Below are 19,360 nucleotides of genomic sequence, written 5' to 3' on the forward strand. Positions count from 1 at the left end.
GGGTATTATCATTGTACTTTTTATTATATTTGTGATCATTTTGGTATTTTCTATTTTAAAGGCTGTAATTACAAGATGTTTAACCTCACCTGCACATGAAATGCCACTGCACACCCAATCCGTGAAAATTCTATTATAACAGAGGATAATTACTATGACACTAAAGTTTGGTATGACACTGATGGTGTCAAAGGGGGGAAAACTGTTATGGGATAAGATCATTTTATTAAAATGTTTACTAATTTCAGTTTCATTAATGATGCTATAATCTGATTGTTAAAAAGCAAATATAATTTGTATGCAGGGCTGTGGAAAAATACAGCTTCATAAGCTAAAGTTACTGCTGTGTTTCAACTGCATTATTTTAATGTATAACAAGGAAAAGTAAGTGTTTTAGGAGCAGAGGCATGGTAACTACAGTAAAAGGAATGTATTAGCCTGACTCCTCCAGGCTAGAAGTGCATTGTTGCTAGGGAAGGTTTGAAACATACAAGGTCAGTAAACAAGACCCCTTGAAGCAGGTGGGTCATGTAAAGGAAGGTGCTCACATGAAGTCCGAGGCAAAAATTACGAGGGATGAGAACATTTGCAAAGTCATTGATTTGTTGCAGTCATTGTAAACATAAAAGTTTGCATGTTGTCTCCCAGTGCTGTAAGTAAGCATTTCTGTTCGCACATCCTGAAGTGTTGTTCTGATTGAAGGCATATAAGATAAATTCTTAATGTTATTTATTTATGACTTTAACAGTTGCAATTTTTTTTGTCAGTAACTGGGGAAACATTATTGTCTTTTCTGTTTCTGAAAAATTTATTTGCACAGAAATAAAATAACTCCAGCTTTAGATATTTTCATGGGAATCAACATTTGTGCTCATTTTTGTTTCAGCTTTGAAATTATACACAAAATAAAAATGACATTTAGGCCTTAATTTACACTGCTAGCAATTTTATGTTGAATAACATGATAGTTGCAGGATGCCTGTGTGTGTCTCATTTGATCATAGTTCAGTGCCGCTCACATTTTTAAAGAGAATAAGACATGCTTATAATTAAAACTGAGAGGGGTGGAGATAGATATCACTGGAGAGAGAAAGAAGACCGAAGGTTCTTGCCTGTCTCCCCAGGCAGAGAGTACTTGGCTGAAATATGTTTCTTTTGTGACTCATTGTTGAGCAGTTGATAGCTGAGAGATTGTGTGTTGGTTAAGGTTGTAGTTGCTATGACACTTTTGTGCATATCGTTCTCATTTTTAACTAATTTTTAATGGAAAACATGTTGCTATGCTCCCTGTTTTAAGAAGACTAGATTTAAAGAATCATTCCTCTGTAAACTCTTGAATGTTTGAATGCTTTCAGCCTGAAGACCAGTTTTATGAAATGGAAACCTGACTATGACAGTGCAGCCTCAGAATATTCAAAGGCAGGTAAGAAAATTCACTTAAAATGCATACATTGTGACCCTGTATTGTTGTGAAGTAGATGCTGTGCTGCACAAGCTCCGAAATGTTATACTGCCTTAGGAGTTGCATTTCAAATGCCTGTGTTTTACAAATGGACAGAATGTGACAGCATTTACCATTTGGTTATGTTCTTGTTTATTGTTTTAATATATCTGTAGGCTTCTTTTGTAAACATTTTTCTCTTGAGGCAACTTTTCCATCATTTTTGAAATCTTTGATCTTGCAAATGCTTTAACATTACTTTTTCCTTTGTCATTTTGTTGCCAACTATATATATTAAACAAGCAACAACCTCTAACAAGCGGAAGCAATTAACATTAAAATCACAGTAGATCAAGGAGAATTAGCATACAGCAAATATCTACATTTTAGTTACTAATGCATCCAAAATTATCTTACTGAATTATGTTTGTATCCTTAGAGTTGCTATTACAGGTGCAACAACTGTATCAGTCTATTGCTCTGTTTTTATGTGAACTGGCACATTACTTGATTTTTATTAGTAAGCACATTACTAAGTGTAAAGGAGGATGTGAAAAGCAGAGGGATAACCTAGATTTATAAGTTAGTAGGTTAATATCAGGCTGTTGTTGATCCAGTTGACAGTTTGTAGCCTAGCCACCAGATCCCACATCGTAAGTACCTTCTGACAGGAATAATTAATACCCAGTTTTGGCCCATTTCAATGAGGACTTGAGGAGCCATACCTATGGTGTATTTATGATTGCCTAGGCATTCATCCAAGTTACTCTTAAAGATGGCAAAGGAGCTACTTTGTTTTGCATCCAATGGAAATCTGTTCATATAAGAAGGATTCTCTAAGAAGGATATCTGCTTGTGTCTTGGGAGTGGGTATTAATGGGTGGTGTTTGTTTTGTGGATAGACAGGAGTTTCCATAGGACTGTTTCTTTTGAAGCTTTGTAGGTAAGTAAAGGTTCCCTGCTAAGAGTTTATAGGAAACAGGAAAAAAGGGAGAGTTCTTTAAGGTGATCTGTGTAGCTCAATGTCAAAATGCCCTTGATTGACTTGGTGAGGAAATGCTGCTCACTCTCAAGCCAAGTCATGTGCTTCGACAAATGCATATCAAAGGAGTCATTGTGTTCTGTTATAGGTCTGATGAGGGAAGAGTAGAGAGGGATGATCAAGAGTATGCCCTCTAGTTCTAAGGAAGTTATCAGTCTGTTTTTAAAAAAGGATTTTGTAACATTGATGCATAGTGATCAAATGATAGTTCATTGTCAAAAGTGTCAAAATGACTAAGTTTTCAAAGTGGTGTTACCTGTTTGTGGGTCCATAGTTTCCCAGGCTTGCCTAAGGACACAGTGCTACATTTCTTGGTATTTAGTTTAAGACTATGGTCTGAACACCACTTGCTGGTGTATTTTAGACCTTCCTTGAGAGTCTGGAAATAGTTCATGATTACTTCAGGTTTGCAGCCATCAGCATACTAGCTCTGCCACAGGCCCTTGATCTTACCTTTGACATCAGAGAAGTAAATACCAAAGAAAATTTGTCCTAGGACCAATCTTTGGGGGATACCACTGGTAACTATTCATCTGATGTTGTCATTCTTCCCATAGTCCTCGACAGTGAGTTTGGCGCCGAATCCTCGGAACCGACTTGGCTGTTTTTCCAGTTCATGTGCACCAAACAACTCTCGAGCTCAATTCTACCCATAATGTTCCTTGCCAAATTACCTCTGGTCTTGTTTGCCACTCCAGTGTCAGGTGTGTCACCTGTAAGCTCTCGAGCTAAGCAGTTTTTTCTTCTGTAAGTGGATATCGGTTATATTTCAAACCTGTTTTATAAATTTTGCTATTCATCTACCCGCTCCCTTCTAGTTCTTTTGGTGTGCGTGTGATCTGATCTACCTTTTGGTAGTGCTTCTATACCATAGTTGGTATATTTTCTTTCTTTTACCTTTCAGTATTTCTTGCTACCATTGTTGGTACTGATTCTTTCCTTTCCATTAAAAAAAATGTTTACTGTTAAAATAGTGTCTTCCTGGTATTTCTCTGCCTGCTTGTGTTTCTTCTTTCTACATTATGGCAAACAAGCTGACTAAAGGCACCACCAGTTTTGAAAGGGGTCTTAAATGTGACAGAAAGTTGCCCAGTTTGGATGGGCATACACTTTTGCGTCTATTGTCTTGGAGTTGTTCACCTCCAAGTAGACTAACCTATGCCATGGTTTTAGCCATCGAACATTAATGGAGTGAAAGAACAAACATTCTAAAAAGATTTTTGAAATTGGAATTTGATGAAGCTCTGTCACTGTCCAGACTAGCGTCGTCGTCCTCCTCCCCCTAAAAAGAGGTCCCACTCTGTTCCATTGGAACCAGTGCTGAAATACTTAGTGTCTTTGATACTGTCTTGGGTACTGACTACTCAATCATCTAAGACTTTGGCATCATCGGTGCTGACTTCTGCACCAAGCTCATCAGTGCCGACCTCAACATTGGTTCCTCCTGAAACTAAGGAACCGAGAATTTCACCCATCCTTATTTTGCCTGGGGCCAAGTATTCCCCTTCAGTGGATCCCTTTGTGAGTCACCCTCCAAGTCCATTTATGGAGAAATATTCTCCCAGATCTCCCTCCCTCTGCCAGGTCCACCAGGAGCCTTACCGAGTCAGATATTATGAGGATGGTGGAACAGCTCCTTGCTGCAAGGGGATTGTCTTTGGCTCTGGTTGCTAGCGCTTCTACTGCCAGAACAGAGTCTGCGTCCATACCGATTTGTCATCTTCCTCATCCGACTCCCACTGAGACATGGGAACCTGCGGTGTCGACAGTTCCAGTACTGACTGCTTTGGTTACAGTTAGAGCTTCTTCTCTGGCACCAATCACTTCCGTACTTCCCTGAGCACTTTGGGTGCTTTGGACATGGAGACGACTTGGGGCTGTAGCTTTGTTGTGGGTTCCATGAGGATGGTTTTGTCTTTGGCCTTTGTGGAGCCTTCCATGCCCTTCGGTGCCTCTGCATTCATAGGCTTGGCCCCTGCTTCGGCTTTGGAGGAGGTTCCTTCGTGTGTGGGGTGAGAACATAATTTTAAAGGAGTGTCTCTGGTTCTGGGCTCCTATCCCTCTTTGGGGGGGGGGGCTGCCTTCCAGGCCATGGAGAGGGCCTTGTCTGTGCCAGACAGTCAGTCGTTACTTACCCCGTCGACATTGGGTCTTTCTCCCAACCTGAGCTTCCTCTTTCTTCTCCCCTTGTACAGAGAGCACAAAAGTCTCAGGATCCAACCTTTGTGGTTATATCCTCTTCGGATCCCTCTCCGGAACACCCCACAGAAGAGGTCCCTGCAAAGAGGAAGTGTAAGAGGAAATACTTGGACTCCCCACAGGGTCTTTCACAGAAGATACTGATTTTGGTGAAGGGGAAGAAGATACTGATTTTGGTGAAGGGGAAGGTTCCCCCAAGTCTCCACCTGACTGTTTCCTTCGAAGGCATTCTTAAAATCGTGAAACAGAGGGGAGGCTGGCCTTCCACCCAACCTTCCTCAGAGGAGTCAGTATATCTTGAGGCTTTCCATTCTCAACCCACCACCTCTCAGATTTCTCCACCCACTGACGACCTCATAAAACTTATTGCTCAGCAGGCTTGTATGTCTCCTGATGCTATCAAGCCTATACCCAAGAGACCAGATCGTATATTGTCAGCCCTTATGGATCAGCCACATTAGACTAAGGGAGTCGCAGTAGATGCCATGGTGGTAGCAGCAGCCACTAAGAGGGAACTTGACGAAGAGAGTCCCACTATCCATCCCCCTAATAAGGAGTCTAGGGCCATGGATAGATTTGGGAAGCACTTGTATCCCTCACCGACTTTCGCTGTTAGGTCCTTGAACTACATGGCACATTTTACTAGATTGCAAAGGGATCAGATAAAGGAACTTTTGGATACCCTGACGTGAGCAGTAGCTGAGGGAGTTCAAAACAAAGTGACTTCGCATTTCGCAGCCCTAGAATCTGTATCGAACTTGTCCATGAGTCTAATTGCACATGCTGTGGAAGGGTCAGTGAGAGCTGCAGGTTCAGACGTAGCCATCAGGAGACACGTCTGGATGCACTTGAGTTTGTAGAGCCATTTAAGTCTTCTTTCGTCAACGCTCCATTTGACAGAACATCCCTATTTGGCCCCACAGTGAAGGATAGTCTAGCCAGATGTGAAAAAGATGGAAAAACTCTTTCTGCCATAGGTGTATGCTTCTCCATTCCCCGGCAGCATTATTCCAGGAACCAGCAGAGTGGGAGGCTATGGTTTAAGAAGTCCAAAGGGCCTTTCCAGGACACTCATGGTAATGATTTCCTCCAGGGCAGAGGAGAAAGCAATAATGGAAGATACAGAGGAAGAGGCGGAAATGGCCTGCAAAATCAGGGTTCTAGGGATTCTTTCTCTGAACTCTTAACAGTGTTCCTAAAAGGAGGCCCGAATTACTGTCCTCTGGAGTCAGTCGGGGGATGATTATCTCTGCACCAACATGCCTGGCTAAATATAACAAAGGACCTTTGGGTGCAGAGAGTTATAACCAGAGGTTATAGTATCCCCTTTTTAGTTCATCCAATTCCAGCAAATAAAATTCCGGATGTTCCACCCACGCACAGGGATGCAGCAGTATTAGAAACTCAAAAATTGCTCTACAAAAGAATCATCCAAGAAGTCCCACCCGACCAAATAGGATCTAGAATTTACTCAAGGTTCTTTTTAGTGTCAGAGAAAACAGAGGACTGGAGAGCAATTTTTGGATCTCCGCAAGCTGAACAGATCAGTTCAGCAGACCAAATTTTGGATGGTCATGGTTCAGTCTTAGTCTCCCTTTTTTAGGAAAAGATGATTGGATGTGCTCTATAGGTCTTCAGGATGCGTATTACCACATAAAAATGGACAAACACTCCAGCAGATATTTGCACTTCCGGCTGGGAGCCAGTCACTACCAGTTCAGAGCACTGCCCTTTGGTCTCACCACAGCCCCCATGGTGTTCAAATGCATAGCGGTGGTTGCAGTTCACCTCAGACTGCAAGGATTCAGGTGTTTCTGTATCTAGAAGGCTGGCTCCTTACTGCTCCCACCAGGCGTCTACTCAAACAGACTCGAGATTACACTCTACAGATTTGTGCCAACTGTAAACTACGAAAAAATCCAAGTTACAGCCATGCCAACAGACAGAATTCATTGGAGTGGAGATAAATACAGTCACAAGCATAACATCCCTACCCAGTGACTCTGCAGAGAATACAAGGTCAAGTCAGCCAGACTATTCACAACAGCAAAGTGCCAGCAAGGCTTCCACTACAAGTCCTAGGGGGTCTATGGCAGCTTATATCACTGTAGTTCCATTAGCGAGATATCACATGAGAATCCTTCAGTGGCTATTAGCTTCTCAGTAATCGATGTTAGACCAGTCGATGTCTCACTTGATCACAATTACCAACCGATGCAAACAGGATCTTCAGTTCTGGCTTCAATCCAGTGAAATTTAAGGGGCCGTCCCTTTGTTCCCTTTCAACCCCAAGCCATAGCAATACATATTCTGGGGACCTCCAATGTGATTGTGGACAGATTAAGCAGGACCAATTCAGGACCTCATGAGTGGTTTCTCAGTCCGTCAGTGGTGGAAAAGATATTTCACCAGTGGGGCCAGCCTTCTGCGATCTGTTTGCATGCCCTCTGAAAAAGTGCATCAGCTACTTTGACCTGATACCCCCTCTGGGGTAGTCACTGAGAGATGCTCTTCTTCACAATTGGCCCCTGGTCTTATGTACGCATTTCCCCCACACTCTCTTGTATATCAGTTTCTAAAGAAAGCAGTTAGGTTGAAGAACAAGGTAATCCTCTTTGCTCTGTTCTGGCCTTAACAATTCTGGTTTCCCTTCCTTTGGCCTCATCTAGTTCGGAAACCTTTGAATCTGGATTCAACTCCAGACCTGGTGTCCCACACGGACAGATTGGTTCACCCAAATCTTCACATCCTCAAGCTCACAGCATGGCTTCACCAGTTCCCATGTTTGCCAGGTATTCCTCTCTTAGTTTAGTTTATCAGCTCAAAGAATCGTTTTAGCTAGTCACAAAACCGCCACAAGAAAACTATAGCTCAGCAAATGGCATAAGTTTTCTCTATGGGTGTCAAATTCTAATATTGACCTATAGTTAGCTCCATTTGAAAAGGTTTTAGATTTTTTTTGTCATCACTATTTGAAACGGGAGCCTCAGCATCGGCCATTCGAGTGCATCTAGTTGCAATTTCCAATTTTCACTTGGTTCTGAATGGAGCGCCCTTGATGTCCCATAAACTATGCAAAGCCTTTTTGAAAGGTTCCATGATGCTCATACCCCCATATAAGGAACCTTTAGCTCCTTGGGACCTGAATTTTCTTCTGCAATCTCTAATTTATCCTCCCTTTGAACCTTCAGACAAACGCGACCTAAAATTCCTCTAGAAAACGCTGTTTTTGGTATCTATTACCTTAGCAAAAAGAATGAGAGATTCAGGCGTTATCTTGCAAACCTCCTTATATAATTTTTCATAAGGATAGATTCTCTTTGAGAACTAACCCTTCCTTTCTGCCTAAGGTAGTATCTGAATCCAATCTGAGCCAAACTATTCAACTTCCAGTTTCCTTCCCCAGTTATACTAACAAAGGTGAGAATTTTCTCCATCTATTAGATGTACATAGACAACTCCACTTCTGTTTACACAGAACTAGAGAGTTCAGAAAATTGGACCAATTGTTTGTTTCATTTTCTTCAGTGGCAAAAGGGAAACCAGTCTCCAAAGTTACCCTAGCTAAGTGGATTAAGGACTGTATTGTCTTTGTCTATAACAAAAGCAATTTACCACTACAAAGGCCTGTTAAGTTACATTCCATTAGAGCAGTATCTGCATCTTCAGTGTTCCAATCCAAAATTACCTTGCATGACATTTGTGCAGTGGCTTCTTGGGCTTCTCCACATACCTTTATTACTCATTGCAAACTAGATTTGGTCTCTAGGGGAAGGGCATCCTTCGGCTCGATAGTCTTCAGGAATATTCTTCCATGAGACCTCCCAAGATTCAGGTTGCTGGGGATTCTGTCCCACTGTCAAAGACTCTGTGAAGACTGACAACATCAGATAAAGAAGTTATGTCTTACCATAACGTTCCATCTGTGTTGTCGATCTTAACAAATCCCTGACATACCCGCCCTCTTTCCCCCTATCCCACGTTTTTATTATGGTGGATCGGGTTCCATGGTGACAGATGTTCTCTATCTGGACCAGATAGTTTCTCCTTTTCCTGTGGTACTTGTTTTCCCCTTATTTTTATGCAAACTCGATCTGAGGTAATTTGGTAAGGAGCATTTTGGGTAGAGCTGAGCTTGAGAGTTTTTTGGTCCGTGTGAGCTGGGAAAGTGGACGAGTGAACTGAACCCACTCTCAAGGATATGTAAAGATGGACAACACAGATAGAACATTATAGTAAGCCATAACTTCTTTTTTGATGAGAACATGCCTCCCACACTGATAGATTGGGTTGTGTTGGAAAGCTAGTTTGCTATCCAGTGGGTAACAGTTTGCTATCCAGTGGGTAACAGAAGATGTCTACATTTAGTTTGATTAGTTTATCAGTAATGCCAGAATATGGGATGGTGTGAAAGGCCTTGGCCTGGTCTGGGTACTAGGGAGTGCAAACTGATTTTTCTGCGTTTAATGCATTAGTAATGCGCTGACAGAAACCCACCAGGTTCTGGAGGCAGGATCTGCCTTTAACAAGCACAAACTGGCTTTAGTTCTGGTCTTGTAGACTGCCTATATCCTTATTAAGTTCTGTAATGATGCATTCCACTGCTTGCACTATCTGCCCTAGGGCATTTATAAGCCTAGCCAGAGTATGTTTGGCTTTCGCCACCCGTTTAGATTAGTTGACTGTGCCTTTGTATAGTAGGTCACAGAAGGTAGCCCCTTTAAGGTTTGTTTACTGTACCTCTGTCAAGCAGTGACACAGAAGAGATCCCAGGGGTAAACTTACAATCTCCCATCCATTCATCAAGATTTCTCTTGAAGAGGGTCAGTGAGGGGCTCTGCCTGACATGGATTGGGATTTTGTTCCAGAGTGAGGGGAGCCTCTGGGATATGAATCTGTCCCTCCAGCATGTCCTATTTATTTCTGTGCTGAGGTTCAGGTCCCTGGAGCGTGTAGCTCTAAGGGATTTAGATTTCCTGAGGTGAAGCATGTCCATTAATTCTGGGTTGGACATAGCTTTATACGTCAGACACAGATCGCCTCTGAGTAGGCAGTACGCAACTGAGTAGAGCTGGAGTTTCTTTAGCCGAACTGCATAGGGCATCTGTTTGAGCCCCTTGATCCTCTTGGTGAGATACTTTTGGGGTCTTTCCAGTTGCTGAAGGTGTCGGGTAAGGTACATCCCAAACGGGGCATTGTACTCAATTATGGGCCTGATAAGTGGTGAATAGAGGGGCACAATGACCTCTCTTGATCTAGATGTGAACCCTTTCATGATAGGGTGGGCTATATAGAAGGTCTTTCTAACCACTTTGGCAAAGTGATTGTCAAAGGAGATATTGCTATCTACTTGAGTCCCCAAGTCCCTAATTAATTCTTCCGTACTTAATGGATTACCACCTATGTGGTAATTTGTGGCACTTTGTTTTTTCCAAAGGGGATGACTATGCACTTTTTGGCATTTAGCTTTAGGTCATGGCTCTGGCACCAGTTACACATCTCTCTCAGACCCTTTTGGAGGATGCTTGTGTCAGTCGGAGAGTCGATTATAGCACCCAGTTTGCAGTCATCTGCGAACTTGGTCAGCCATAGTCCACCCGTGTTAGCCTGTACCTCGGAGAAATATATACCGAACAAGATAGGTCCCAGGACTGAGCCTTGTGGGACACCACTTGTAACTGGTTTAGAGTCTGACATGGCACCTGCTATTCTGACCATGTGGGTTATATCCCTGAGCCAGTTTGCAACCCATCTTGTGACATATGGGGTTGATATTTAAACTGGTGAGCTTATTTATGATGACCGAGTGGGGTATTGTGTCAAAGGCCTTTGCGAGGTCCAGGTAGGTTGTGTGGACTACCTTCCTTTCATCTGTAGCTTTGGTAACTGTTTCAAAGAAGTCGACCAGGTTCAAGAGGCAAGATCTGCCCTTAACGAAGCAGAAATGGGTAGGATCTGGTGTCTGGAGGTTCCCAATGTCTTTGTTTATGATTTCCATGATGATACGTTCCATATCTTTGCAGACCAGGCTAGTCAGGCTTATAGGGCGATAGTTTCTGGGGTCTGTTGTGGCACCACCTTTGTGGAGTGGGACCACTGTTGCTGTACGCCATTCCTTGGGAACATATCCTGTAGTAAGGCTGAGATTGAACAGTGACTTTATATGAGGGTTTAGTTCTTCTTGGAGCTCGTGTAAGACGCAGCCCGGGACACTGTCTGGTCCCATTGATGCTGTGTTTTTAGCTTTGGAGAGGGCAGCTCTCACCTGTGCATCTGTGATCTCAGGAAGGCTACACTCTGTTGGGATAGACATTTGTTGTTTTTGGGGGGGAAGGGGGGGAGAAGTTTGCACTGAACCTGTCTGCCAGGATGTTGGCAATGTCTGTGGGTTCAGTGAATTTTTTGTCATTTTGCACCAACTCAGAGCATATGTGGGAGTTGCCTCCCAGGTTTCTGACATAACTAAAGAAGGCCTTGTGATTATCTTTAGTGTCTTGTGCAATTTTTCTTTCAAAGCTGGCCTTAGAAGATTTTATGAGGGATCGTAGTTTCTTGCTAGTACTGATCAGTGACACCTTCCCTTTTTGGGATTTTGCTCTGTCATGCAGTAGCTTTCTCCTTCTGTTGTATAGCTTATTTATGGCCAGGGTCCACCAGACAGGTCTCCTGCCTTTGGAGGAGTGAGTCTTGGTTTTATTTGGGATAGCATGCTCCATGCATTCCTGTAGGTGTCCATAGAATGCTTTTGTAAAGGATTCTGCATTTTGGGCTGTATTGTCCACTGGCCCGGGGGCTTTGAAGGATTCCACCTTAGTTTTGAGAAGTGTGAAGTTTGCTTTTGAGAAGTTCTTCACCGTGGTTTCCTTGGCTGGGGGTGGGGACGGAATATGGATGTCCAGTGAGATTTGTTTATGGTCTGATCTTGCCAATGAGGGGTATACTTCTGGTGTGGAACATAGAGACCCCATGTTGGTGATGACCAGATCCAGTACGTTTTCCCCTCTTGTGAGAGTGGTGACCAGTTGTTCCATAGCATTTGAGTTTATAAATTCTAGGAACCGTTGGGCTAGGGTGTTTGGGCTTGAGTAGTTTTCCCAATCGATGTTTGGGTAGTTGAAGTCACCCAATATAATAGTGTTTGGAGAGACCTTCATATTCTCCAGTGTTCTCAGGAAAGCCGAGTGAGGTTCCTGTGTTTGGGAGGGTGGTCTGTAGCAGGCTACAAACTGAAAGGCAGTTTTTCCCACTGTTAGTTGCACATGGATGGTCTCCAAAGCTTCTTGCAGTGCCACTGGCCTGGAGGTGTGGGTATCTTTGATAAGTATGGCTACTCTTCCCTCCTTTTGTAGTTTGGTCTGAGTTTTGGGGCCAGAAAGCATGGTAAGAAGTATAGCCTGGTAGTGCTGGGGTGCTCTCGGGAGCCCTGAACCAGGTTTCTGTTACTGCACAGATATCGATATTCTCCATATTGAGGAGAGTCTCGAGTGCGTGCATCTTGAGGTTTAGACTTCTGGTGTTGAGCAGCATTATCCTTAGTTTTTTTTTCTTTGTGTTGTCTATGGGGGTGGGTTTGTCTTTTGAGCCTTGCCTAAAAAAGGCATTATGGGGGAGGCAAGAGCCTTAGCCAGTATCCGAAAACCCAGGGGTGACAGGTGCAAGCCGTCCCTAGCGAAGCAACGTGGCTTGTCGAGCATGTCATCCCAGGCTGACAGACACTGGATCCCCTTTGAATGACACCAATACTTTAGCCAGTTGTTAAAATTTATCATTTTGTCTTTATACTGTGGCATCATTCTTGGTGAGGGTAAGATGCTACTCAAGGTCAGGGTCATACCGACCTGGGCTACATGATCAAAGAGCTCCTGTACATCTTTTTTCATTTAGTCCAGGGAGGTACGTCTCAGGTCATTCACACCAGCATGGACAATGATGGAGTCATACTTGTACTTGCTTTGGAGTGACCCGAGTGCTTGTGTTATGTGGCGGATCCTGGCACCCGACAGGCAGCTTACAGTGACCTTCTCCTTGTTCAGCCTGGTGAGTGGGACGTCAGTGTGTCGGACAATAGAGTCGCCTATTACAAGTGTATTAGGTGTGTTGTTTAGCCTTAAGGGCTGTGACTGTGTGGCACACTGACTTTGTGAGTTATGTGATACGTGGATATTGTTTCGTGGTAGGTGTTGCTTGGATGTCTGCTTTGGAGGTCTCTGCTGCTTAGGCAGATTTTTATTTAGAGCCTCAGTATGTTTTGTGTGTTTATGTGTTTGGTTTGCTGATGCGATAGGTCTATGTGAGACTGGATTTGTGGTGTGTGTGGTTACCTTCTCCTCCTGACAGGCTGTGCCAGTAATGGGTTGAGAGAGCTTAGCCTCCAGTTTGGCTATATAGTTGCATCTCTCACATATATTTGAGCTTGTTGGGAGGAGGAGAGGGTGGTCTGTATACATAAGGCAGTTGTAACATTGCCTCAAGATTCCCAGATTCACCAGCTGGACTGGAGAGTAAACTCGAAACTGACCTTTGGACATGCCTGAATAATATAGGGAACTACTTATTGACTGATCAGAAAGAACCAATAGGGAGAAAGTGCTTTGAAGGAGTATAAGAGGATATAGTGCTTTAGTTTGTGTTTACCTATGAGATTACTTATACGAGCAAGTGCAGGGTTTTAGAATGAGAATAGAGTGCTTAATTTGAGATTTAGAGCAGTTCTAAGGAAAAAAGTGAAGAGTAGACTTTGTGGAGCCGGGAATAGTTTAAACTTGTTTAAGCGGCACTGCCCGACGCTGCTCTGTGTGCAAGACCGCGCTAAAAGAGGGTTGCAGGGTTTTAAGAGATAGAGATCAAGGAGTTTAGAATTGACCCAAAATGGCCAATAAAACTACAGCTTCTAGGCAGTACCCACTCCTATAGGGACAGGCAGGCTGTTCAGTGTTAAACACTGCCACTGGTGAACACAGAGACTTCCCTTTAGTCCAAGCAAGCACTGGCCTCCAAGAAACTTACAAAAAGTTCAGAACAGCAAATCTGTAACTGAACTTTCTTAAATTTCAGAAAGTGGGGAAAAAAGCAAGATTTTTTTTTTCTTTTTTCTTTTTTTGTTTTAGTTTAAAGGTAGCAGAGATACACAAGTAGCAAAATAATCACAACAGTGCAATAAATGACCCCACACTTGAGTGCTAGGCCAAAGTCAGGTAAAATGCAGTTTTAAGAGAAAAAACGATTTTAAATTAAGTGCAACACAGGAAATGCAGTAAACAGGCTCTAGATGTGTTCTAATGCTGTTTCTAATACAGATATAAACTTTAGCAAGCTGCAAAACGCCAAAAAGTAGGCGGCAAAGCAGTAATTCTTAACAAAAAAGCAGAAGAAAATACTTAAAATCTCAAAAGTGGCTCCTTTCTCCTCTCAGCGTTTTCTCCCCTTGGTAGGTGCTTCAGCAACAACCAACAAGCCTGGAAAGACACCAAAACCACGAGGCAGCAGGGTTTTAAGAGATAGAGATCAAGGAGTTTAGAATTGACCCAAAATGGCCAATAAAACTACAGCTTCTAGGCAGTAACCACTCCTACAGGGACAGGCAGGCTGTCCAGTGTTAACCAGTGCCACTGGTGAACACAGAGACTTCCCTTTAGTCCAAGCAAGCACTGACCTCCAAGAAACTTATAAACAGTTCAGAACAGCAGATCTGTAACTGAGCTTTCTTAAATTTCAGAAAGTGGGAAAAAAGCAAGATTTTTTTTTCTTTTTTTGTTTTAGTTTAAAGGTAGCAGAGATACACAAGTAGCAAAATAATCACAACAGTGCAATAAGTGACCCCACACTTGAGTGCTAGGCCAAAGTCAGGTAAAATGCAGTTTTAAGAGAAAAAACGATTTTAAATTAAGTGCAACACAGGAAATGCAGTAAACAGGCTCTAGATGTGTTCTAAATACTGTTTCTAATACACATATAAACTTTAGCAAGCTGGAAAACGCCAAAAAGTAGGCGGCAAAGCAGTAATTCTTAACAAAAAGCAGAAGAAAATACTTAAAATCTCAAAAGTGAATTCCCCCTTATGGAGTGGGATGATTACAACAGTTCTCCACAACTCTGGTACATATCCAGTGGAGAGGGTGAGACTGAATAAGCTTGCTAGCAGATCAGTGAGTGTCTAGTGCTGACAAGAAAACAGCCTGTCATATTATCTAAGGTCAAAAACACTAGCTCCATTGGTCCTGATAGAGAACTTCAGACTGGATTTGAAGTCGTCAGAAGGGGGGTGTTGTGGTAGTATGCTAATATATTGGGAATGTCAGCGGGAGATAGGGGAGTAAATATTTGAGCTTAATTTGTCTGCTAATATGTTGGGTATGTCTTCAGGGAATTAAAACTTTGTTATTGTTGTTTGTTGTTGTGTATTGGCTCCATGCATTGCTGGGCATTTCTTCAGCTATATCAGAAACCTCAGAAGTAGGTTTAGGTTTTATTGTTGTCCTTAGCATAGGTGGCAATCTATCATAGATGCTATCATAGATTAGTAATAGGCTAACAGCCCTTGTGGGCCATTTTAAGCCTAGCCAATTACCCAATGTAAGAATCTAACCCTGCACCTTATGTCTGTAAGGTAAACACCTTAACCATTACACCAACCTCTCCCGCCCCTTGTTCTGTAATGATACATTCCACTGCTTTACAGGTAAGACTGGTAAGGCTTATAGATCTGTAGTTGCCAATTTTACATGTATACTTACTTTTGAAGGATTTGGTTTTGAGTTCTTTGCTGACAACTTTGAGTTCTCCTCTTGATGATTTGGATATTAAGTTTACTTCTACAAGCTGAGTTTCATCCTCTTCTCATTCAGCTTTTGTACTAGGTTTATACCATTGAGGTTCATTCCTAAATATGGCATGGCATTTGTATCTTATGGAGACAGATACCTCAAAGCATGCTTTGAGGTGCGCACAGAAATTATCCACAAATTTAGTAGTGTTTGGCATGGGGTTATCGAGGTGAGGAGGGTGTTTAAATTTCAACAGATCATCAGTTAGTTGGACTACGTTTGCCTTAGAGTAGTCTCCAAATTCAAAAGGGTTTTGCAGTAATTCTGGTTTTACCCTCATAGTGATTGTTGTTGAGTGGTGGTCAGATGTGACCAGTGATTTGGTAACTGCAGATGTCAAACAAAGTCAGTAAGGACTGGATCTAATAATTTTGAAGCCCTAGCTGGGACTTGAATTAGTATTGTTTAGGAATATTTAATGGGCTACAAAGTATTGTTTAGGAATATTTCATGGGCTACAAGGGAAGACAAGGGTTGTACAGTAGCTGACTGTGATTGGGGTACAGAGTTTTATTTACAGTGAGAATGATATGGAGGAGTTCAAGGTTTCCTTGCTTTAAGAGCATATCCACAGCTAGTGGGATTTGGCTTTATTGGCCTTTATTGGTCTGAATTTGCCCATAAATAGACTTAAAAGAAAAAAGTCATAGACATTCAGAAATGCTGTATAGCTGAAACACTTGATGTCCTTAAAGGGTCATTTGCTTATATCCCAAGTTGCCTCTAATACAAGAGGTTTAAGAAATCTCACAGTGGAAACTCTAGCCTTGCTAGAATTTTTTCTTTTGGTTTTTCCAGATTGTTTTTTGTGTGTGAACTTTTCACTCGTTTGGTTGGGATATTTTGCAGACACCTTAATGGTTATGGATATCAGCTGGGTACGACGACCCTGTGTTTCTAAAGGTTAGCCAAAAATTCCCCTTATGCTGTACTGATGGTGCCATAAGTAGGCGGAAGCATTCATGTCCACAGGTAGTGGGGTTCGACTTTATTGCCCTGAATTTGTCCATAAGTAGACTTAAAAAAGTCATGGATATTCAGAATTGCCATACAGCTGAAACACCTGATGTCCTTAAAGGGTCATTTGCATATATCCCATGTTGCCTGTAATGCAAGCTGTTTAAGGAACCGCACAGTGGAAAGTCTAGCCTTGCTAGATTTTTCTTTTGGTTTTACTGTTTTAAGAGTCTGGAAGTGAATTAGCTTCTTAAGAATGCAGACACAGCATCATTTTCAGCTTTGGGTCTGAAAGAGTGATAGGTATGGAAACCCTGCACTGTGGGAGTAACTTTCACTGTTCTGAAACTATATTTCATTATCTATACAGATATTTTGAAGAGTCTTGGCCACTATTTGGAAGCCATGAGGAGAGAGGTGCAGGCATCCCTAGCAAAATAGCTAGGGGTTTATTTATTTACTTATTTATTCAGTTTGGTAACTGGGGGTGAAGCACTGATCCAAATGGACCTATTTCATCCTCAGCCCAGAGAAATAGTACAGTATTATGAATACAAATGAAACACTATGTGCAGATTGCAATGAATCAGTAATAGCAGTAATAAAAGTACACAATACAGAGCACACTAGGAAGGGTTAGACTACGGCGGGAAAAAGAATAAGAGAGCTAAAGAGTGAAGCGATAGACCAGAAATAGCAAACATAAGGGTACACAAAAATTAACTGCATACAATGTGGAAGAGATGTCACACGTTAATGTAGGGAAGTAATATGAGAAAGAAGAGTGTGCTTGACGGGTGATGGGTCCAGAGGGAAACCATTTGCAAATGGACTTTTGATTTCAGATGTTCTTTAAGCTGAATAAGAAATGAAGGGTCCGACATGAGGTCTTTAACATCAGTAGGGAGGGATTCACAGATTTTGGGGTATGAGATGGAGAAGGGATGGTTAGTGTAATGAAGTCTGGTTCTGGGACACTGAGGAAGTGGAGCAGAATGTTTAAGACATCTTAGATTGTAACAGGGTCATCTCTAATAAGGTTGGAGGTAAGATGAGGGCAGGAGTGTTCTTTGAGGAGCGTGTAGAGTTGTTCTGCAAGAAGCAGATTGACACATTTTTGGACAGGTAATGAACTGTCATTTTTTTAATTATAATACACTGATGCTCATTTATAGGGAACAAGGTGATGAAACTGCTGAAGGAGCTGCTTATAGTTTGGATGGTGGAGTTTTTCCTTTAGGTACTGCTGCAGCAAGTCAAAGTTCATATTCAAGCTGGGCAAGCAGAATTCCTTTGACAATGGCATTACTAGTTGGTTTGAAGAGAAAGGTGAAAATTTATAGGACCAAAATAGGAGGGAGATAATTTTCATCCATACTAATTTTAGGTGAAGGTGAAAGTTCAGTGTGGGATCAAGCCACATTCCAAGGTATTTGAAGAAGATGACTTGATCATTGAGGTTGTCAAGATGGTCATGGATAAGAAGTGATTGAGAGGTTTTCTACCATTTAGGGGAGTTACCAAACAGCATTATTTTAGTTTTGGAAGTGTTGAGCAGTAGCTTTTTGTTAAGCCATTTGAGTTGTTACATAGCCAAGGAGATCAGGTTTGAGTGAAATAAGACCATGTCATCTTAGTAAAGTGAGAGAGAGAGAGAGAGAGGTGAGGGAGGTCAAGTGATAGTTTATTAATGAAAATAGGGAAAAAGAATAGGAGCCAGAATGGAGACCGGAGCCATTTCTTTTAAGGAGATGGGTGGAAGGATAGAGAATGTTGTTGAACCGAACAGAAGAGTACTGATTTGGAAAAGAGAGCTGTGTGTCTGCATATTCCAGTTTCAGGTAAGCTATTTAACAGCATGTTATGGTCAACCAGAAAAAAAGTCTGGTGAGGTCAATGATGCCTTCATTGAGGAGGCCTTTATCCATAATCAGGAGGATGTTCTCAGGAAGCTTCCAGAGTGCTGTAGAAGTGCTCTTATCTCCCCAATAGCCATGCTTTTTTGAGGATAGTAGATTATACTGGGAGATAGAATGGGTGAGTTGATGTAAGCGAATTTTTCAAGGATTGTATCAAGTATGGGAAGAGGGGAGATGGGAAGGTTATCAGGGGTGTGGGATGGGTTAGATTTTTGAGGTAGGGGTTAAACAGTAGCTGTTTTCCAGAAATCAGGCTTGTTGTTTTGAGTTGGTCAGAGATTGTAAATGTGAAGAAGGGGTGGAGCCATTAAGTCCTTACATAAGAATAAGAACCATTGAAGGATATTGTCATTACCAGCAGGTGAGTCAGTTTTTAGTTGTTCAGGTAGTGGTATTACGTATTTAGCTTTATTGATTTGAAATGGAAATTGGGAATATGCTGGGGGGGGGGTTAGAGAGAGAGGAGGGGTTATTAATAGAGCCAGGGATGGGAAGTGTACTGAAGTGTAGGCTGAAATCATTTGGTGTGAGGTGGGGACAGCCTATCATGCAGTTGACTTCTGCCCAGAATTTTTTAGGTGAGTTGAGAAAAGATGACTGATGCTTTCTCATAATGTTATTTTTATATTGCCTGATTGCCTGTTAAGCTAGATTTCTTAGTTTAGTACAGTGTTGCCTAGAAGTTGAGGATGGGTTGTTTTTATAAGTGTGCCAGGTATTGTAGCTTAGACTTAAGTAGGCATTTCAGTAGGATCGTAGGAAGTTACTAGGCTTTTGGCCCTGAGGCCCTTATAAACCTAACCAAGAGTTTAGCCCATGTTTAGACAAGCCAGCACCCGATGTCCCTGTCCAGCAGGGACACAGGTGGAATCCCAGGGGTGCATTTTCTGTATAGGATCATAAAAGCATGTTCATACTTGGCTAATTGCCATTGTGGACTATTTTAAGCCTAGCCAGTTACCCCATGTTGAGTATCAAA

The 19,360-nt window shown here is 42.2% G+C and overlaps 1 protein-coding gene across 2 annotated transcripts in view; it reads left to right on the top strand.

The window, feature by feature from the left end:
- NAPG (NSF attachment protein gamma) overlaps positions 1–19,360 on the top strand; it is a 975,476-nt gene that overhangs the window by 166,404 nt on the left and 789,712 nt on the right. For both annotated transcript variants that reach the window (XM_044067357.1, XM_044067358.1), the window contains exon 2: positions 1,356–1,423. In XM_044067357.1, coding sequence (XP_043923292.1) covers positions 1,356–1,423 — 68 coding nt within the window. The remainder of the gene's footprint in view (positions 1–1,355; positions 1,424–19,360) is intronic.

Source organism: Protopterus annectens, chromosome 3.part1 (assembly GCF_019279795.1).
Source record: "Protopterus annectens isolate FY-2018-M chromosome 3.part1, PAN1.0, whole genome shotgun sequence".
NCBI classification, from domain to species: Eukaryota; Metazoa; Chordata; order Ceratodontiformes; family Protopteridae; genus Protopterus; species Protopterus annectens.